At 47.6% G+C, this 20,838-nt stretch overlaps 1 protein-coding gene and 1 non-coding gene across 5 annotated transcripts; one reads left to right on the top strand and one right to left on the bottom strand.

Moving 5' to 3' along the window:
• The first annotated feature begins 88 nt into the window (after positions 1-88).
• On the top strand, positions 89-16,541 carry Tmem53 (transmembrane protein 53). 4 transcript variants are annotated; one of them, XM_052716281.1, is made up of 4 exons: positions 146-254; positions 4,073-4,187; positions 12,361-12,479; positions 15,853-16,541. In XM_052716281.1, the coding sequence occupies exon 4, from the start codon at positions 15,889-15,891 to the stop codon at positions 16,504-16,506; it is 618 nt and encodes a 205-aa protein (XP_052572241.1). In that variant the 5' UTR covers positions 146-254; positions 4,073-4,187; positions 12,361-12,479; positions 15,853-15,888; the 3' UTR covers positions 16,507-16,541. The 4 variants fall into 4 exon arrangements, with proteins under 4 accessions (XP_052572240.1, XP_052572239.1, XP_052572241.1 ...); XM_052716282.1 differs by lacking the exon at positions 146-254 and adding an exon at positions 261-275; XM_052716280.1 differs by lacking the exon at positions 4,073-4,187 and having other exon boundaries at positions 89-254.
• LOC128098019 (U6 spliceosomal RNA) lies at positions 4,303-4,404 on the bottom strand. The gene has a single exon (XR_008214066.1). It is a non-coding gene; the product is annotated as a U6 spliceosomal RNA (small nuclear RNA).
• Positions 16,542-20,838: the final 4,297 nt, after the last annotated feature.

The following is a 20,838-nucleotide window of genomic DNA, read 5'->3' as shown; positions in this document are numbered from 1 at the left end:
GGCTAGTGGGTGCGGCGGGAGGCGCGGAGCGACTTGGTGGTTGCTAGGAGGGAGGTCACAGAACGCGGCTCGAGGATTGGGCAGCGCCAGGCGTGGGCGGGGTGTGGGCGTGGCCTGGCGGCGTCCGGCCCAGGCGAGGTGAAACTGCGGGAGTTCCGGCGGGAGGCCCGTGCTGACGGCCCGCACCTTCACCATGGCCTCGGCCGAGCTGGATTACAGCATCGAGATCCCGGATCAGCCCTGCTGGAGCCAGAGTATGGAAGGGGACTCGGGAGGTTAGCCCTGCAGCGACGCCCCGCCTGCCCCGCGGCCCCGCCCTCTCGCGGCCCGCCCCCTCCGGGGTCTGCCGGGCAGGACGGAGCTTGCGGGGCGCGCAGAGCCCCGCCCCCCGCGCCCCCCCCCCCCCCCCCAGTCGACTGAGGGTCTTTCTGTTCCACGCCAGGTTCTCAAGGCCCGTGTTCTTGCTTCTCTTTGTGGCAGGAGGACCCTCGAGGTTCACCCTAATTCTTTTGTTTTGGATCGGGCTTCCTATTTCTCTCCCCTCATCGCCAAGTGTGGCTAGGCCCACCCTTCATTTTCCAGAACGAATGGAGTCCCTGGGGAGTCTCTGGTCCCCAGAAATGCCCAGGGGCCAGCGTGCCTGGTTCTCCGCTTCCCCACAATCCTTGGCAGTGGTTAACAGAACCGATTGTTAGGCCGGCTTGAACTCTGTCGAAATCCTATCAGCTGCTTTTAGTAACTGGATGACCTTCGGTAGAGTTTCAACTCTGAATTTCAGTTTTCCCTATCTGCAAAAATGAGGAAAAATTGCTGGTTGCACAACTGGGATTATTTGTGTAAAGAACTTGGCATAGATCCTGATGGAAATGAGTTTAGTAGTTGGCATTTAGAATTAACATTGTTTACCCCCTACATTCATATCATTAAAAAAGATGTGTGGGAGGCTTCATAAGATTAGTAGCTTGTAAAGCAATATAAGTTGTTGGACCAGAGAATGGAAAGTTGTCTCTGTTGGAAACTACGGCAGAGAAGGCTTGGAACACAGGTCGGCCTCTGCCTCTGCTCTTTGGTCTGTTTGGAATAGTGTTTCCAGTCCGCTGCCCCTCACTTGTCCAGCTCATCATAAAGCTTAGCTTCCTTCAACAGCCTTCCCAGGTCCCTCTGGTCCTACTGTGTGTTCCTTGCTTGGAGTTTAGAGCAGGGCAGCAGCCTCTCAGCTCCCAAAGCACGGATGGCTGCCACTATCTGTTTGTCCCTAGAGCTGGGTCATTGGGCTTATGCTATGAAAGGGCTTTTGATTTTAGCATGAGATGAAGTCGGTTAATATTGCTATCCTTGCAGAACCATTAGCTGCAAAGGGCTGGCACTCCCTTCTGCATGGCCAGGAAGGCAGGGATGCTCTCTCTGCCCAGGTGGGTAGAGAGAGTCTTGGTTTGTGTTTCCTGCCCCATCTCTTAGTAGCTCTCTGGCTTTGGCAAGTTTTTATTATTTATTTATTTTGGCAGGACTAGGGGATTGAACCCAGGGCCTGATGCATGCTAAGGCTAGTGTTTTACCACTATGCCATACATGTTTATTTGTGTGTATGCATACACAGCATAGTGTATGTACACGGTACAGAGGACAGTTGGTTCTCTTTTTCTGCCTTGTGGAGCTGGAGATCTAACTTGGGTCATGTGGTTTAGCAGTAAGTGCTTTTTTTTTTTTTTTAACCTGCTGGACCTTCTCACCAGCTCAGCCCTCCTTTTTGACGGTCTCACTCTGTTGTCTAAACTGGCCTTGAACGTACTCTACTGCCCAGATAAGCTTGAAATTACAAATACTGTTTAATCTTTTCTAGTAGTTAGCATTCTAGGCATGTGCCACCGGAACTGGCTTTGGTAGATGATGATGATGATGATGATGATGATGATGATGATGGAGACCAGGCTGGCCTTGAACTTACAGAGCTCTTCCTGCCTCTGCCTCCCAAGTGCTAGGATTAAAGGCGTGCACTGCTACTCTTGGCTTTAGCCGATCATTGAATCTTTCTGAGCCATGTATTTCTCTTGTGTCAGAAATAATAATAACAACCACTAGGATTGTAAAGGTCCACAGGGTAGATGCTGGAAGTGTGTGTCTGGAACAGAGTGGCTGCTCTGTCCATCCTTCTCCTCCCCTGTGCTTCCCCAGGCTGCTTTAGGAGGCTGGGCCTTAGCACTGGAAGACATCTGAGGGGCCAGTTTACCCTGCATTCCTCTGCAGGACATTGTGTTGTTGGCAGACGCTTCCTCCCAGACACCAGGGCCTATTGGAGGGATTGTTAGAAAGCACTTCCTGTTCTTGAACCACATCAGCCTTCAGGTTGTTTTCTGCTCAGTTTGGCGTTTACTGTGTCTTCCAAGGGTTAGTTGTTGGTGCCTCGAGGGGTTCATGTACAGGCAGCTGAGGAGAGCTGTGGTTTCTAGAGAGAAGGAATGTGGAAGCAGTGGTTTCACATTTCTGTGGTTTCCATCTACAAAGTAAGCCCTCTTCCTCTCTAAGAGACAGCATTCCTACTTCCTTGAATCTCTCCTCCAAGAGGAAGTCCTCCCGAGCATTCAGTTATTTCCTGAGTTGCCTGCTAGGTGTGCATGACCCAGAGCTAAGTGGGAGGACATGGACTGCTTAAGAATTCCAACCCCGCCGGGCGGTGGTGGCGCATGCCTTTAATCCCAGCACTCGGGAGGCAGAGCCAGGCGGATCTCTGTGAGTTCGAGGCCAGCCTGGACTACCAAGTGAGTTCCAGGAAAGGCGCAAAGCTACACAGAGAAACCCTGTCTCGAAAAACCAAAAAAAAAGAATCCCAACCCCAACACCTGCCTAAACCCCAATACTAACCCTACAAATTCCATCCCTAAGAATTAATCCAACACTAACCCAAACCTAAAACGAACCCTAAAACTAACTTCAACACTATCTAAATGCTAGCAACAACAACCCAAACCCCAAACACAACCCTAGCACCAACCCTAACCCTATCTCCAACCCTAATCCTGACACTAAACCTAAGTCCAACCCTAAGACTAATTCTAACCCTGATCCTAACACCAACCCTCACCCTAACCCTAACTCCTAGCTCCAACCCTAACTCTAATCCCAAACCTAACCCCAACCCCAACCCCAACCTGTACACTGTGGTCTCTGAACTTATGGATTCCTTTTGGATAGAGTTCCTCTGTAGGATGGCCGGGCTGCACAGAATGGCTCTCATGGGAAGGCCCAGGACAGAGATTGCCTTTCCTCTGTGGTTGCTGTTTAGTGAGGAAGTGTGCAGGATGGTCAGTCATCTTCAGTTTTTGGAATTGCCTTACCCTTTCCCCGAATAGGAAATCACATCAAAGCCACAGAGCCAAGCACTGGAGTGATTTGACAGTTAAGTGAGCAGCCGTTGCTAACTGTAATGGTGGGCTGGAGTCACTCAGTCGTTGTGGGGCAGGCTAGGCAGACTGGCGTGCCTAACGTGTAGTATCTTGGATTTGATCTTTCAACACCACGCTTCAAACTTCATAGAAACTTTGAAGACAGGGCTCTCACTCTTTGAGTTACCAGAGGCCTCAAGGCAGCCACCTAAGGTGACTTGAGGGTTCCAGACTTTATTGTGAGCCTTCTCTTTTGCCTGCCAGTGGCAACGGTCAAAGAAATGGAGCCATATCTTTAAACTCAGGAAGCTTTTTCTGGCACAGAAGCAGTGCTGGGTCCCCACCATCACGAGGGGCGGGTGTTGACGAGTGGAGCTTCCAGAAGCCTGACAGGTCGTGGTGATCAGCAAAGGTGCCAAAATAAAGGCACTGGAGGAGAAGTGAGAGCAGAGGGGCTGCAGGAGGCAGGGGTCCAGGGGAGGCTTGGCAAGCTTTGCTCACGGAGAGCCGAGAACCTCGAGAGGTGGCCAGGTGTGAAGTGTATGGTGATAATCCTAGCACAGAGGGGACTGAGGCTGGAGGATTGCAATTTCCAGGTTAGTCTGAGCAAGACCCTGTCTCAAAAGGAAAAGGAAGGAAGGAAGGAAGGAAGGATGGAGGAAAGGACAATTAATATTTGTTCTTATCTGTAGGACCCCAGAGACTGCCACCTTCTTCCGAAGTGTTCCATTCATTTATTTAAAAACCGCTGACCACATCTGGGCGGTGGTGGCTCACGTCTTTGATCTCAGCACTCAGGAGGCAGAGGTAGGTGGATCTCTGAGTTCGAGGCCAGCCTGGGCTACAGAGAGTTCCAGGACAGCCAGGGCTGCACAGAGAAACCCTGTCTCAAAAACACCAAAAAACACCAAAACTAAACAACAAAACCCCACTGAATGCTTCATATATTGCATGTCATCTTTGTGCAGGGGCCATGCTAATCTCCTCTGTAATTGTGCCAATTTTAGTGTGTTGTTGAAGCACAGATTTTATTTATTTTTGAATTCTCATGCCTTCTCTTTCATCCATTAACAAGGCAATGGAAACCTCTTCCCGGGGGCCTGCTCCATGCCTGCTTCTGTTTTGGCCCCTGCATTTGAGGGCTAGACCCAGGGTGCCCTTTGCACCTGTCATCCTCTGCTGTTGACCATGCTGTGCCCCATCCCCATGCCAGTCCTCTGGGACCTGCTTTCATTGTGTTTTTAATCCTCACTGTCACCCTGGCAGGAGGGGTACCCTTAATCGTGTTTCACAGATGACGGATGGGCGTATGGAGGGCATGAAATACCTTGCTCCAAGTAACACTTTTTTCAGCCTGAGAGCCTTACTCCAGAGCTTGTGACTGTGAAGGTTTCCGCTGGCGTCAGGAAGGGCTGCAGGAACAGGACACCACAGTGAGGGCTGTACACAAAGAAAGTCGTCCACTGAAGTATTTTTATTATAGCCTCAAATTGGGAGCAACATCATGTTCAATAATGGGAGATTGGTGACCATAAATTATGAAAACATTCTACAGCTGTTCTGCAGCCACTGAAAATAATGGTGTAAAAATATAGAAACTGACAGGGAGAGATGGTCACGATATATTGCTGAGCAGAAGAAAGCAGATGACAAAGAGTATGATTCCGATTTTATTTGATACTCATTTTCTACTTTTTCTACAGTAGGCATGCAGCAAAGTAATAATCACTTCACTTACTGAACTCTTTCTTTGGGTGGATACATTGTTGAGCCTTCTGTAGTCATGATCTTGCTGAATTCTTTGTAGTAAGTATTAGCCCATTCCACAGATAGAGGAATTGGGAATTAAAGGGCTTACCTTAGGTCTGTTTCATAGTCACAGAGTTAAAGATGTGGACGGATGTACAGCTTTGGACGATGTGGCTTCTTAGATGGAATACAATTCTACTATGTTATTTCAAAGGCTAAATTTAAAATAATTTGGATTAAATGTAGGAGCAGTGAGACTCTAGAGAGGACTTCTGGGGGGTAGGGGAAATGGGGAGTCATTTTCTTGTTTGCCTTTTAAATACACATGGCTTCCTTGTGTGTGATTCTCGCTTCCCATTACAAACAGCCTGTGTTGAGTCGCCCTCTTTGTCTTCTCTACACGCCCGGGGGACACACACAACCTAATTTATGCTTTAGTTTATGACTTGAACTGCTTGCTGAACAGCAGACATATTTGTAATTCTCGTGTTCCCAGCATCCCGTTATTCCTTGACAGATGACAGGCGGCCTGGGATTGAGTTATTTTGTAGCATGCTTAAGTAGTGTCAGGGTAGAAAAGAATGCTTCTTCATTCCCAGGGGCTTCTGGGTATCCTTAACCACGCTGGTTTGGTTGCTTTGATGGGACTATCTTCTCAGTTGTAGTTTTGAAATGGTATTGTAACTTTCCTTGCAAAATTGATGCTCTCTGCTTTGAAATTTTTTTTGTTTTTGGAGTATCTCAGGGTCCTACACAAGACAGACAAGTTCTAGCCCTGAGTTGCATCCCAGCCTCATATATGTTTTAGAAAATGGTTTAAAAAACATGAAAAAAAAAGAACTCTAAGCCAGCTGTGGTGGTGCACATCTGTAACCCCTCACTTAGAGAGGCAAGAGGATCAGAGTTGAAGGCATCCTCAACTAGGCAGCAAGTTCAAAGCTGTGAGACCCTGTCTCAAAAAAGAAATTGCCTTTAATTTCAGAGAAATTTGCCATTAAGAGTCGGGGCTTTTGCCATGTAGAGAATGGCTGTCTGTTCATTCAGATGATATTCTTTTGTGATAGTATTTTGCAGCTTACTTTTTCAGTTACCATTTTAAAAAATGACATTGAAATATAATTCACATATCATAAAATTCATCTTTTTAAAATGTATAATTCATTTTAGTATATCCACAAGGTTGTGAAAACATTGGTAGGATCCAATTCTAGAATTTTTACACTGACAAATCCTGGACTCATTGGTGGTCACTCCCCGCCCTTCCTTCCACCTGCTGACAACCGCAGATCTACCTTATGTCTCGATGGATTTGCCTTTTCTGGTATTTTATATCAATGGAATCCTCTGATATGTGACCTTTTGCTCCTTTCCCTTAGCATGGTGTTTTTAAGGCTCATCTATACTACAGGCTGAGTAGTACTTTATTCTTTTTTATGACTGAGTAGTATTCCATTGTACGGATGTCCACCTTTCACATAGTGTGACACTTCCTGTCCTCCTCTGGCTTCCATATATGTGTATGGGTGCCTATATAAGGGTGCATACTACACTCATATACATATACATTCTCTGCTCCCACCCACCTCTAGTGTGGACACACACACACACACACACACACACACACACACACACCTGGGTTATTTGTTTTGGTTTTAGACTGTAAGAGTTTTAAGTATGTTCTGAATACAAGTACCATATCAGAGGTTCAGAGGTGAGTGAGTCTCTCCCTCTCTCTCTCTTTCTGAAAGTGCCCTTTAAAGTATAAAAGTTGGTCCTGGAGAGGTTAAGAGAACTTGTTGCTTTTGCAAAAGCCTCAAGTTCCAGATCTTCTACCCGCCTGGAGGCTCATAGTCACCTTGATCTAGTTTCAGAGGATCCAGAGCCTTCTGGCTTCAGCACCAGGCACACACACAGTGCACATGCGTACATGCAGGCAAAACATTCACACTCATAAAATAAAATTAAATAAAAGTACAGATGTTGAAATTTTAGCTTATCTGTTTTGTTTGTTCCCTGTGATGCTGGTGTCACGGTCCAAAACTATTGCTCAGTTGAGTTCATAAGATGTTCTCCTTTCCAAAAGAATCGATTTTATGTGTGTTGGTGTTTTGCCTACATCGTGTTTGTCTATGCACCATGTGCGTGCCTGGTGCCCACAGAGGTCAGGAGAGGGGACACTGGATCCCCTGGAACTGGAGTTGCAGATGGTTGTGAGCTGCTGTGTGAGTGCTGAGACTTGAACTCAGGTCCTCTAGAAGAGCAGACAGTGCTCTTAACCACTAAGCCATCTCTCCAGCCCCTAGTTTTAATTCTTATATTGAGGTTTGTGACCTACTGAAATTTCATGTTTCAAAATTATTATGAATCTGCTTTATTTTTCTTGCTGTGTAGATCAGGCTGGCCTAGAACTCTCAACTTCCAGAATGCTAGAATTAGAAGCGTGTGACAGCACTCCAAGCCTGTGACTTTCGCCCTGTCATTTCCTTCTTTTTTTTTTTTTTTTTTGAGACAGGGTTTTTCTGTGTAACAGCCTTGGTTGTCCTGGAACTCTCTCTGTAGACCAGGCTGGCCTTGAACTCACAGAGATCCACTTGTCTCTGCCTCCTGAGTGCTGGGACTAAAGGCATGCGCCACCACCGCCCGGCTTCTCCGGTTCTGGTTTTCCACACTCCCCTGGTTGAGACCTTCACCACCCTTGCCTGCCGTGGCAGCCTCACTTCTCCAGCAGACACTGGCGGTGCCACATGAGGAGAGCATGGTGTCGGCGGGTGCTCCTGACTAGTCTGATGATCGCGGTGGGGTGAGCTCCTGTGCGGGCCAGCCATGATGCTGTCCACTGGGCATGGGAGGATAAATGCGGTAGATGTCACTTCCTGCTTTGTGGAACCTGCTGGTTAAGGGGAGAGTGACCGAGACGTTCAACAGTGGTGGGAGTCTACAGTCATCAGGAACAGACTGGATCATGCCACTTTGCCATTCCAGAATTTTCACTCACTCTTTATTGCTGTGGAATCAAGCCCCTAGTTCATGGACTCAGGCCCCAGTCCCCTCTCTGCTGCCCTTCTGCCCATTGCTCTCTGTCCTCAGGCTCTCAGCACCAGGACAGCTTATCACAGCCCTGCCCTGCCCGTGCCCTCTGTCTACCCTGCATGCCCCACTGGGCCTTTGAGGCCACGGTAGGGAACATGACTTCCTCTGACAGACTTTTCTTGGCCACTATCACTTTCCAAGCCATATTTGAAAGGTACTTTTATAGAATTTTCATGTATAGAATCCAAAGGGACAGCTATGGGTAGAGCCTACTGCTAAAATGCTTGCCGACCATGCGCATGGCCCTGGGTACCAGCACCACAAAGAAGTAAAAGCAAATGTGAACTACAGAGGGGCAGTGGGCACTCCCCGACCTGGTGAAGAGCATGTGGGGTACAGACGCTGGAGAGTAGAGACGAATTCTAGGAAGGAGTGCTTTGGCTCTGGGAGTGGGCAGGATGTCCGGGCACTGGTGTCTTCATAGAGATGAACATCTTGAGAATCATTTCTTAAGGGACCTAGCAGATCTCACCCCAGAGCTGAGCAGAGCTCTAGATCTCAGTGTTGGAAGGACAGTTTGGAAGCCCTGCAGAACCTGCTCAAATCTCTTGTTTAGAAATGCCCGTTCTGTGTTTGTGAGGGGCTGGTCTTGTCAAGTGGCCACTGGAGGATATCAAATCCAGTGGCTCACCTTAGAGAGTCATCCAGTGGGAATAGGCAGCTGGTTAACCTGGGTTAAGCCAGAGCTTCGTGGTGGGCAAGACTGGGCTGGTCTCCACCCACATAGTGCAGGTCCTGAGGTGCCACCCTGGCAGAAGATAGAGCGGGCACAGGGATAAGAAAGGCTGTGACTGTTTGGAGCTACCTGAGTTAGTGGAGCCTGGAAGGGGTAGTGGGTGTCAGCGAGGGACTGGGGGTCTGGCAGCTTCTGTTCCATCTGGCCTAGAGCCCTGCGGGTGCGGGCAGTTAATCTCTGAAGGCCAGAGTCGCCGCTACTGGAGAGCAGGAACATTGAACTTTTCAATCACATTAATTTCCACAGGAAATTGTTGTCTTCCTTTTGTCCAAAGGTTAGTGATTTATATTTACCATCTTCTTAACTAGCCTTGAAATTTACTGTTGGCAGGTCACCACCAGCATCCATAAATTTCAGGTGTCGGCTGAGCATAGCCAAGTGGCTTGGTCCTTGGACGGGTACGCACCAGCCCTTCTTTAGAGGCCGGCTGTCTAGCTACAGACAGTCCTTGTGCAGATGCCCCACAAAGGAGCGACACTCACCTTGCGGGGGGGGGGGGGGGGGGGGGAAATGAGGTAGGTGGGACATGGTTTTAGGGAGGCCTCTTCAGACAGGCATGGTGAAGGCAGCTTGTGCTCCTATCACTGAAGGAAGCAAGCTTCCAGCTGTGCATGGGGCTAACCCCGGGGGTGCTCAGGGTGGGGAGCCGGGACTACACAGTGTCCCTGCATCATGGTGTTACGGAGCTAAACTTCTGTGAGTACAGGCCACAGTAGACTCTTGGGGGAGCAGGGGAGGTGTGGCCAGTCAGCCTCCTGTCACTGCTAAAGCTGTTTTACCCAGGTCTTTTGTTTTGTTATTTTATTTTTATTTTTTTTTTTGAGATGGGTATCTCATGTACCCCAGGCTGGTCTTGAGCCTTGACTTTACTTTGTAGCTGAGGACGAGCTTGAACTTCTGATCTTCCATCCTCTGAGAGCTAGGATTATAGAGGTGTACAACCATGCCTAATGTGGTTCCATAGGTGAAACCTAGGTCCTTGAGCATACTAGGCAAGCACTCTTAAGATCTTTTCCCTCCATCTATTCATAGATTAGAACAGAGGCTGCCAAACTTTTTCTGTAAAGAGACAGCAATAGTTAAGGCTTTGTGAGCCAACGATCTCCTTTGTAACCACTCGTCTGTACTTTTTTCATCTGAAGGTAGTCATAGACAATAGATAAATTGGGTAAGAATGGCTATGTTCCAATGTAACTCATCTGTCTGTCCGTCCATCCATCCATCCATCCATCCATCCATCCATCCATCCATCCATCCATCTATCTATATTTTAGGCAGAGTCTCATGTTGCAAAGGCTAGTCTCAAACTCACTATGTAGGCAAAGGTGACCTTGAACTCCTGATCTTTTCTGATTCCCTTCCCAAGTGCTGAGATATCAGGCATGTACTGCCATGCTGGGTTTTTGGTGCTGGGGATTGAACTCACAGCCTTACACGTGTTAGGTCAGTGTCTGTTAAATGAGCTACATTTCCAGACCCTAATAAAACTCTGTGCGGGGTGGTGGGGGGCCTGCACGATCATGTGATAGAGATTGAACCCACAGCTGTATCCGTGCTGGGTCAGCTGTTTGCCACTGATCTACAGTTCTGACATCAAATGAGACTTTGTGTAAATTTAGATTTGTTTGTTTGTTTGTTTGTTTGTCTTGTTTTTCCGAGACAGGGTTTCTCTGTGTAGCCCTGGCTGTCCTGGACCTTGCTTTGTAGACAAGGCTGGCCTTGAACTCACAGAGATCCACCTGCTCTGCCTCCCCAGTGCTGGAATTAAAAGGCATGCACCACCACTGCCTGCTATTTATTTGTTTTTAGCTAGGATCTCTCTATATAGCTTTGGCTGTCCTGGAATTCAATATGTAGACCAGGCTAGCCTCAACTCCCAAAGATCCATGTGCTTCTGTCTCTTGAGTGTTGGGATTAAAGGCATGTGCCACCATGCCCAGCTATATACACAGAAAATTATTTATTTATTTATCTATTTATTTATTTTGGTTTTTGTTGAGAAAGGATTTCTCTGTGTAGCTTTGGAGCCTTTCCTGGAACTCTGTAGCCCAGGCTGGCCTCAAACTCAGAGATCTGCCTGCCTCTGTCTCCCCAGTGCTGGGATTAAAGGCATTCGCCACCACCGCCTGGCTAGACACAGAAATTTAAGTTCATATAATTTTATTGTGATTTTTTAAAGACTGTGGTTTCATATGTAGCCCAGGCTGCTCTCCTATTCAGTCCTCCTGCCTCAGCTTCCTGAGTGCTAGATTATAGGTGTGTGTGTCACCATATTAATTTTTTTCTAACCATTTAAAAATGTAAAAGTGTGGGGGCCTGGCATGGTGGTGCATGCCTTTAATATCAGGAAGCAGAAGCATGTGGATTTTTGTGAGTTCAAGGCCAGCCTGATCTACATAGTGAGTTCTAGGCCAGCAAAGAAAAAAAGAAGAAGAAGAAGAAGTAAAAGCCTGGGGCTTCAGGTAGCTCAGTGGTAGAGAACCGTGGAGCCCAAAGTTTGATCCCTAGCAATGTAAAACAAACACATCAAACAAATCCAAACCATTGCTGGAGCTGGGAGGGTGGCTCATGGGTAAAGTGCCTCCTGTTCAAGGCTGAGCACTGAGTTCATATTCCCAGCAGCACTATCAAAAAAAAAACAAAAAAAACAAAAAAACCAGGGCAGCACACATCTGTGACCCCAGGGTTGAGGGAGGCTAAGACAGGTGGAGCCTGGAGCTCATTGGCTGGCCAGCCTGGATGAGTCAGGGAGCTCCAGGTTCATAGGAAGACTGTCTCCACACACAAGGTGGAGAATGGTTGGGAAGGACACCCAGTGTTGACCTCTGACATCCACAGTGCATGTACACAACACATGGACAAGGGCCCACACCACACATACATGCCCCACTTTAGCTCATAGACTGTAGAAAAACAGTGGGTTGGTGAGCTGACTCTGTGGGTTAAGGCATTCGCTGCCAAGTCTCATGACTTGAGTTTGATGCCCAGGACCCACGTGGTGGAAGGGGAACCAACTCCAAAGTTATTCTCTGACCTCCAAACACTCTCATCTTGGCAGCTGTGGCCCTTTCCACACAAAGAAATAAATGTAATTTTTTAAAATGAAAGAAAAAGGGTCTGATTTAGCCCATAGGTCATGGTTCCCTGGGCTGGAAGGTGCTATTGTCTGGAAAGGGCATTCACTTTATTTTCTTGGGATTTGAGTTACTAAAATGTGGTGTCCTCATGTGGATTCTTCCAGTGATGCCATGGTGCCTCCACAGAGATCCACGAAAAGGCAGTTGACCAGAGGGATGGGGGCAGGAGCCACATGAAATGGAGCCACCTTGGTTTCTGCCCACAGCTCTAAATTGGTCAGAACCCCAATCCTGCCTCGGGTGTTGACAGTCCCCATCTGTTTTTCAGAGAACCCCAGCCAAGATGGGAAGGAGGCCAGGAAGCGACTGCCTGTGGTGATTCTCTTGGGCTGGGGTGGCTGCAGAGACAAGAACCTGGCCAAGTACAGTGCCATCTACCACAAAAGGGTAAGTACTGTGCGTAAGTGCTTGCCCCGGCTGTGGGCCTCCGCTACTCTTGGCTGCTTTGTGGGGAGCTGGAAGCCTGGCTGCTTCACCTTTGGGCTGGAGCAAAGGTTGAGCACCTGTGTGGTAGCCCTAGAGCCGTGCCAAAGGCCTGTGGGGAAGGCAGTGGACTCCTGGGACTTTGGCAGGCTTATACCATGTCCTCCTGCGGCTGCTTCAGTCCCCTGACCTGCTTCTTCTTCCCCCGAGGCCTTGATGTGTTCCCTGGTTGTGAAGTAAGCCCACGCCCCACACCCTGGACTGTGCCTCTTTGGATGGCAGGAGCCAGGACAGGGTACACCGGGCATAGTTTTCTAGGACCTCCTCCCTTTCTGACCAAGTGAGCTCAGGACTGACAGCACCTTCCCCTTGCCATTCCCGGGATCACAGGGTTTCTCGGAGAAGAGTCACACTTCTTAGACCGCTCTAAAATTTGGCTGTGGAGGTTGTGGTAACTGACAAAGTCCCAGGAGGGCCTGAGTACAGTGTGGAAAACCCCCTTTTACATGCTTAGTCAGATCTCCTCAAAGCAGCCTTCAACAGAGGGTACAAATAAGGAGACAAAGTGTATGTGTTTAGAGGCGACACCAGAGCCTTGTCCTCAGAGAATTGATGGCACTGTAAAGCTAGGTTTGCCATTAAGAAAGCCCATTGAAGCCGGGCGGCAATGGCACACACCTTTAAGCCCAGCACTCAGGAGGCAGAGGCAGGCGAATCTCTAAGTCCAACCTGGTCTACAGAGCCATTCCAGGACAGCCAGGGTTACACAGAGAAACCTTGCCTCAAAAAACCACACATTAAAAAAGAGAGGGAAAGCAAGCAAAAAAAAGCCATTCGCTGCAGAGTGTGGGGCGGGAGGATTGGAAACGCTGGCACTAGAAACCAGAAGTAGTTTAGAGGGGTCTCAATGACTCGGGTGCCGAGGAGCCCGGGGCCCGGTGATGGATTGCGGAGCTCTGGGAAGAAGAATGGAAGATTACCCGTAGATCGGGAGTAAGATAAGGAGGCGTAGGGTCATGCCAGGGTCCAGGCTGGGGCATTTTCTGGGTAGAGTTGTGTTTTTGAGACAGGAACATTAAAGAGAATTCATAGGTTCTAGGGTGATGAGACACTAGGGGTGTGAGGAGACAGCAGCACTCGTTTAGGGAAGCAATGAGGAACCCAGACTTAATGAAGAGACTTCCACAGGGAAAGGGGAGGGGATGGCCAAGAAAACCCCGGAGGGCATGCCCGTCCATAGACGTTCGGGAGGCTGCCTTTTGCAGAGTGAGGCCGTTATGTGGGCAGAAGGCGTGAGGAAGAAAGTGGGGGGTGGAAGGTCCCAGGGAAGACAGGAGCTGAGGTGGTAGGGACAGCCTCAGAGAGGAAGGCCTGCCTTTACCCCTGGTGAAGAGAAGATGGCTGTGAAGAAGAGTTTTCCAGTCTAAAACTCCAATTTTTTTTTATTTGAAAGAAAATAACGCCACTTTATTCTGCCATCTAGAGACTGCCCCGGCTTACCCTGTAAGGGTTGCGTCCTTCTAGGTTTTCTCTGTATACCTTTTGTATACGTAGGTTCTAGTTAGTTACTATGTGCAGCCTGCTTTTTTAGACTCCATCTGTCCTGTTAGTAAGTTTTCATTGCATGCCTTTTCCAGTCTGTGTCTAGAGACCCAAGTAGCATGTTCCCAAAGCATCTTCTACAGCTGATTTGTCCAACCCTGGAGTCCAATACAGGGTCACACAACTGCAGTTAATTCTTCTGTTCCTTAACTCTATATTCTTCCTTGTGATTTAAAAAGGCCCTTACTTTGGCCTACTGAAGACTGGGCTGTAAGGGAATATATATATAGTCAGAGTGTGTAGTCCCATCTGCTGCGGGGGAGGGGGGACCAATGGGGGCTCAAAAGCCTCTATCAGGCATAACCATTTGGGAGTGTGGGTGGCCTTCAGCAACCCCCTTCAGAGTTTTTAGTGCCTCACTGGCTGGAAGCTCAGGCGTCTATGGCTGGTGACCTTGGCTGGCGACCATGGCTGGCCTTTCCTATTTGGCTGTTGTACCTGGATTCACTTTGTGCCAGGTACCATCTTTGTCTCTTGAGATGCATTTTTTTTTAAATTTAACTTCTACGATAACCTTTTGAGGTGGGTGTCATCCCAATTATAGATGGGAACACAGACAGAGAAAGAGGAAGTAAATTACTCTTTGCCCAGACAGTTAGTAAATGGCGGGGCCAAGAATTAAGCACAGGCCTGTCTGACCCCAGAGCCTGCCCGCTCAGATGTCCCTGACAGAGAGGCTCCTTGTCTCTAGAACAAATTAATAAGAGGGGTTAAGGCCCAGACAGGGTAGCGTCTGGTGCCTTCTCCAACTGGCCTTCAAGGGGACCTGTCCAGAGGATTAAAGGTACACTTGACACACGCAGGAAGGGTATGGGAGCTGAAAGTGAGCTTGGGTCTAGATATTTGGATTTAAAAGCAACAATGTCTTCTGGATTTGGAATTTCTTTCATTGTTTTGTTTCTACTTCCCTCCCTCCCTCTCCCTCCCTCCCTCTCCCTGTCCCTCTCTCTCCCCGCTTCCCTCTCTTTCTGGTTTGGAATTTGAAGGTGAGTGTGAGGAATGATCCTAAGTCCAGGAACCAGATATAACTAAAGGTCAGACCCCCAAACCAGACAGTGCGGACTCTTGTTTTCAGGGCGCTGTAGCAGGGAAGGGGACAGGACTGCCGTGCAGAGCTGGCTCTGGCTCAGAAGCGCCCTCTGGTGGTTAAGACTGGGGCCTGCATGCCGTCCTCTCTGTCTCAGGGGGTTGCAAAGTAGCTGCAACCCAGTGAATCCAAGTCCCAAAGCTTTGCAGGGTCTGGGGAAGGGCTGGTCAGGAGGCCTGAGGGAACCAGAGGGAAGAGATTTTCTTCTGGTTGGATCAGATGTCTCCAAAACATGCTGTCAGCTCCAGGCTTCAAATACCATCCCAGGCTGAGGAGGCATGAACAGCATGCAGCAGCGTGTTCAAAAACAGGCCTTGAGCACGCCTTTAATCCCAGCATTTGGGAGGCAGAGGCAGGGAGATCCTCTGTAAGTTCGAGGCCAGCCTGATCTACAGAGCGAGTTCCAGTATAGCCAGGGCTACACAGAGAAACCCTGTCTCGAAAAACAAAACAAAACAACACAAAAATGAAAACAAACAACCCCAGCCCCAATAACAAAGCAACAGGCTTTGAGTGTTCCTGTGCTGCAGCTGGTGAGCTCGCTGCGACACAGCTGTGGAAATCAGAGCTCCTGGGCTCCTTGGGCTAACCTGCACCCACCACCCCACCGTGTCCCTGGGACTGACCTGGGCCCTCTCCTCTCTCCAGGGCTGCATTGTGATCCGATACACGGCCCCCTGGCACATGGTCTTCTTCTCTGAGTCCTTGGGCATCCCCTCACTTCGTGTGATGGCCCAGAAGCTGCTCGAGCTCCTCTTTGACTACGAGATTGAGCGGGAACCTCTGCTCTTCCATGTCTTCAGCAACGCTGGGGTCATGCTCTATCGTTACGTGCTAGAGCTCCTACAGACCCATCAGCGCTTCGGCCACCTGCACGTCGTGGGCACCATCTTTGACAGTGGTCCCGGTGATAGCAACCTGGTAGGGTCCCTGAGGGCCCTGGCAACCATCCTGGAGCACCGGCCCGCTGTGCTGCGCCTGTTGCTCGTGGTGGCCTTTGCCCTGGTGGTAGTACTGTTCCACTTCCTGCTGGCTCCGTTCACTGCCCTCTTCCACACCCACTTCTATGACAGGCTGCAGGACTCGGGCTCCCACTGGCCTGAGCTCTACCTCTACTCCAGAGCTGATCGGATGGTCTCAGCCAGGGATGTGGAGCGCATGGTAGAGTCACGCCTGGCTCACCAGGTCCTGGTGCGCTCGGTGGACTTTGTGTCGTCTGCACATGTCAGCCACCTCCGTGACTATCCCACTTACTATACAAGTCTGTGTGTTGACTTCATGCATAACTGTGTCCAGGGCTGACCAGAAATAAAAGCCGGGAACATCCCTTCAACTTACATCTGTCCTGGGGGACTGCTGCCACAGTGCTGTGGCACTCCCACAGATCCTGGGGTGGGAGTGCCAGGGCAAGTTTCTGTGGGGCAGCCTTGCAGTTATTTGGACAAGTACAATGCTCTTATGGTGTTTGGCCATATAAAAGGTTAACAGTGTGTGGGGTGGGTGAATGGCTTGAGGCTAAACCCCAGAGTTGTTTTGAAAAAAAAAAAGTGGTGGCTGAGGAGCTAGTTCAGTTGGTAAAGTGCTGGTTATATAATCACAAGTTCAAACCCAGAACTCACATTTTTGAAAAAAAGCCAGGCATGGTGGCACACACTTAAAATCTGGGGAGGTGAGATAGTCACTTGCCTGGAGGCTTACTGGCAACTAGCCTACCCTACTGTTGAGCCCCAGGACAGCAAGAGGACCTGTCTCAAAAAGCAAGGTGAGTGGTACCTGAGGAATTACACCCTGGGTGGACTTCGGCCTCCGCATGCATTTGCACACAGTGTAGCTGCACACACATAAACACACACCCAGATTGTGGTAAGAACCCTTCACATGGGACCTCCCAACAAAATTCTAGATGTGTAGTCAGTTGCCCGGTTGTTACCTGTGGGAGCACAGTCCCTATGCGGACAGCCTGTCTAGCAGATCCCCAGTCCTAAGGTACTTTGCATGATCTAGAACTTTATCATCTTGGATAACTGAAGCTCTATACTTGTTCCCAGAATTGAGTTTAGGGGTGTGTGTGTGTGTGTGTGTGTGTGTGTGTGTGTGTGTGATGTAGCCCAGGCTGCCTCAATCTCATTATATAGCTGAGGATGACTTTGAACTCCTGATCTTCCTGTCTCCACCTCCCAAGTACTGGAATTACAGGCATATGCCACCATTCCTGGCTTGAATTTTGAGTTCCTGAATGAAAGGAGAGAAGCTGGGGAGCAGGGCTGTGGTCTCCCTCTGGAAGGACAAAGATCCACATTAAGCACTGTCCTCACCTGGCCTGTCACTCAGAGAGGTTGAGAGAGGTTGTCTCTGATCTCGTGGTCTGGGAATCTGAGACAGACACCAGATGAGGTCTCAGTATTTGGGTATTTGGGGCCTGCTTGGTGCCACACACTTTGTTAGGGAGCCATTGAATCTGAGGAATGTGGTGATATATTATGTACCGTAATAAAGCTTGCCTGAGGATTAGAGGGCATAGCCAGCCACTAGATTAGAAATAGAGGTCAGGCAGTGGTGGCACACACCTTTAATCCTAGCAATCAGGAGGCAGAGAGCCATCTGGATTTCTGTGAGTTCAAGGCCACCCTGGACTACATGAGATGACTCAGTCTAGGAGAGAAACAGAGCCAGGCAGTGGTGGCACACACCTTTAATCCCAGTACTGGGAAGCACACATGCCTTTAATTCTAGGAAGTGATATCTGGGTGGGGAAAGGTATATAAGACTGAGGAAACAGGAATTAAAGGCTCTTTTTGGCTGAGGCCTTTTGGGTGAGGACTCAGGTTTTCAGTCTGAGAATTTGTGGAAACAGGATTGGCTGAGGAGTTGGCAAGGTGAGGTCGGCTGTGGTTAGGTCTGCTTCTCTGATCTTTCAGCTTTCTCCCCAACATCTGGTACTGGGTTTTTTTTATTAATAAGACCTTTTAGCAGTTCGTGTTACATCTGGCGTCCAACTTTTGGGGCACGAATTCACGAAAAGAGCTACTTGCCTGTGGCTCAGGCCGGAGCTACAGGTGTCTGGAATCTCCACCCGACCTGGGCAAGAGTCCCTCCCCTGCTGGCCAGGCTTTTGTTGCATCTCTCTGCAGCAAACTCCCCAGGCTCAGGCTGGAACACGCTGGAATTAGCGGCTTTCACACGCTCCCTGTACAAACAGCAGGCTCTTTAGTTTCCTTCCTTTGACCCTCTCTGGGCCTTGTCCTCAGGCTGCTGCCACACTGTTTTCTGAATCGTTGTCAGAAGATTTGGTGAGTCAATTAAGATTTCTTAAAGGGAGGAATTAGTTAAAATTTTTACCATATTAAAAAATGGGAAACATTTTTACAATGGAAGGCATTTGGTGTCTGTTTGATTATATATTAAATGGTCTGAAAATGGAACAATTAAATGAGAGGGTAATTAATGTTGATGGAATAGATGTAATGTCAATTATAAATATTATTTGATCATTTTTATCATGAAAAAATTGGTTAATATGAGTGCCAAGATAAAAGTTTTAGAAAAACTTGTTAAAACAGATCATAGATATGTTTAGACCCAGACAGAAGAATTTAAAGGAGAAGCAATCTCAACATTGCATTATAAGGTTACAGAGAAACAGCCTAAGGCTTTCAAACAGCAACCTTAATCTATCCAGTAACCTTACAGGAACTACCGAGTGAGAAATATCCTCAAGGCTGTGTAAGAGCTGACTGGACTCCTGTGCAAATGTTAGATTTGAAAAGATTCAAAGAAGCAATAGTCTCATATGGCATCCACTCATCTTTCATGAAGCAGATGTTAAACTTGTAATATTTTTATCCCTCAAGACTGGAGAGATTTGGTTACAGCCGTCTTAGAGGCTGGTCCACAATTACAATGGAAGACTTGGTTGGAAAGATGAGGCTAAGACCATTGAACAATGGAGTAGGGCTAGAGGTCTTGAAATTTCCCTAGATCAACTTTTTTGGAGAAGGTGATTATGCTATTATACAAAGACAATCTTTATATGATGACTACACCCTAACTTTATGCTGCATGGCAGCTTTGAATGCTTGGGACAGAACTGAAGAAGTAGGAAAGAAAATTGAGTCATTTACTAAAGTTATACAGGGCACAAAATAAACCTTCACTGATTTCTTACAAAGATTGATTTCAGCAGTAAATAGAATGATATTCAATTCAGAAGCTAGACAGATAATAATTGAATCTCTGCCTTTTGAAAATGCTAATACACAATGCAAAAGGGTAATTAGGCCATTAAAGGCAAGATCAGCACCACTGGAGGAATGGATCTGAGATACAATTAATTTTGAATCTCATGACCATGATGATGCTTGGATAGGAGAGGTGATTTCCAGAGATTTGAAGAAAAATAGTAATATCAGGTGTTTCAATTGCAGTAAACAAGTTCACCTAAAAAGGGATTATAAACAGGGCAGTCCTAGAAACAAAATTTTTTCAAGGAATAATTCCAACAGAATGTCCCTCCCTTCTGGATTATGCAGAAGGTATGGCAAAGGTAAACATTGGACTAACAAATGTAGAGCAACAAGAGACAGACAAGGTAATCCTTTGCCTTTGCTGTCAGGGTACTACCTGAGGGGCCTCCCACAGGCTCCCAAGACAAATATGGTTCAGTCCTTTCCTGTCACCCTGGAAGAAACTCCTTCCCAGAGCAATTAAAGAATTTAATGCCTATTGTAAAAAACCACACTACTCTGAGTGATAGAACAGCTATAGAAGAGAGAACAAAAAATTCAGGAGAAACCATAAAGTGAATTTTTTGTCAAACTTCTATAAATGAACAAAGACCAAAATTAAAAATAGGAATAAATGATGTTCTCATTGAAGGTCTTGTAGACACAGGTGCAATAATAATTGTACCAGAATCTTGGCATCCAAATGGACTCTTCAGGAGGTAAATGTTCAGCTTTTAGGGATTGGAACATTATCTGAAGTGAAACAGAGCATGAGATGGGTTGAATGTATATGGCCAGAAGGACAGAGAGGAAAATTAAAGCCATATGTGGCTAATATAGCTATGAATCTATGGGGCCATAATTTGTTACAATGGAATACCCAGATTAACATTCCTCTAATCTCAGAAACAAACTAGTATATGCTTCTGAGAAAAATGTTAGAAGATATTATAAAGAACAGTCACCAACCATCCAGATTGTACAAGAACAGGGCACAACAGCTACTGATCTTTCAAAGACACCAACAGCCCTACCTTTAAAATGGTTAACAGACAAGCCTGTATGGGTTCAGCAATGGCCTTTGACAACAGAGAAACTTCAGGTCTTAGAACAGCTGGTACAAGAGCAGTTAAGTGCTCAGCATATTGAAGAATCAACCAGCTCTTGGAATTCTCCTGTATTTGTTATTAAAAAGAAATCTGGTAAATGGAGAATGGTAACAGACCTAAGAGCTATTAAAGGTAATTCAGCCAATGGACTCTCTACAGTCTGGAATTCCTTTGCCTACTCTGTTCCCTAAAGGATGGCCTCTTATAGTTATTGATTTAAAAGACTGTTTCTTCTCAATACCCTTACAAGAAGAAGACAGAGAAAAATTTGCCTTCATGGTGCCTACTTGGACTAATTCTTA

This window comes from Peromyscus californicus, unplaced genomic scaffold, assembly GCF_007827085.1.
Source record: "Peromyscus californicus insignis strain IS unplaced genomic scaffold, ASM782708v3 Scaffold_5__1_contigs__length_169319896, whole genome shotgun sequence".
Taxonomy (NCBI): domain Eukaryota; kingdom Metazoa; phylum Chordata; class Mammalia; order Rodentia; family Cricetidae; genus Peromyscus; species Peromyscus californicus.
Note: the sequence above shows the minus strand (reverse complement) of the source record. Positions and strands in the feature narration are given on the sequence as shown.

Bases quoted from the DNA above. Each gene is read 5' to 3' on its own strand.
- Tmem53 (XM_052716279.1), top strand. From the start codon at position 194: ATGGCCTCGGCCGAGCTGGATTACAGCATCGAGATCCCGGATCAGCCC. The intron at 276-12,360 runs GTTAGCCCTGCA...TCTGTTTTTCAG, and splicing joins TATGGAAGGGGACTCGGGAG to AGAACCCCAGCCAAGATGGG. The intron at 12,480-15,852 runs GTAAGTACTGTG...TCCTCTCTCCAG, and splicing joins GTGCCATCTACCACAAAAGG to GGCTGCATTGTGATCCGATA.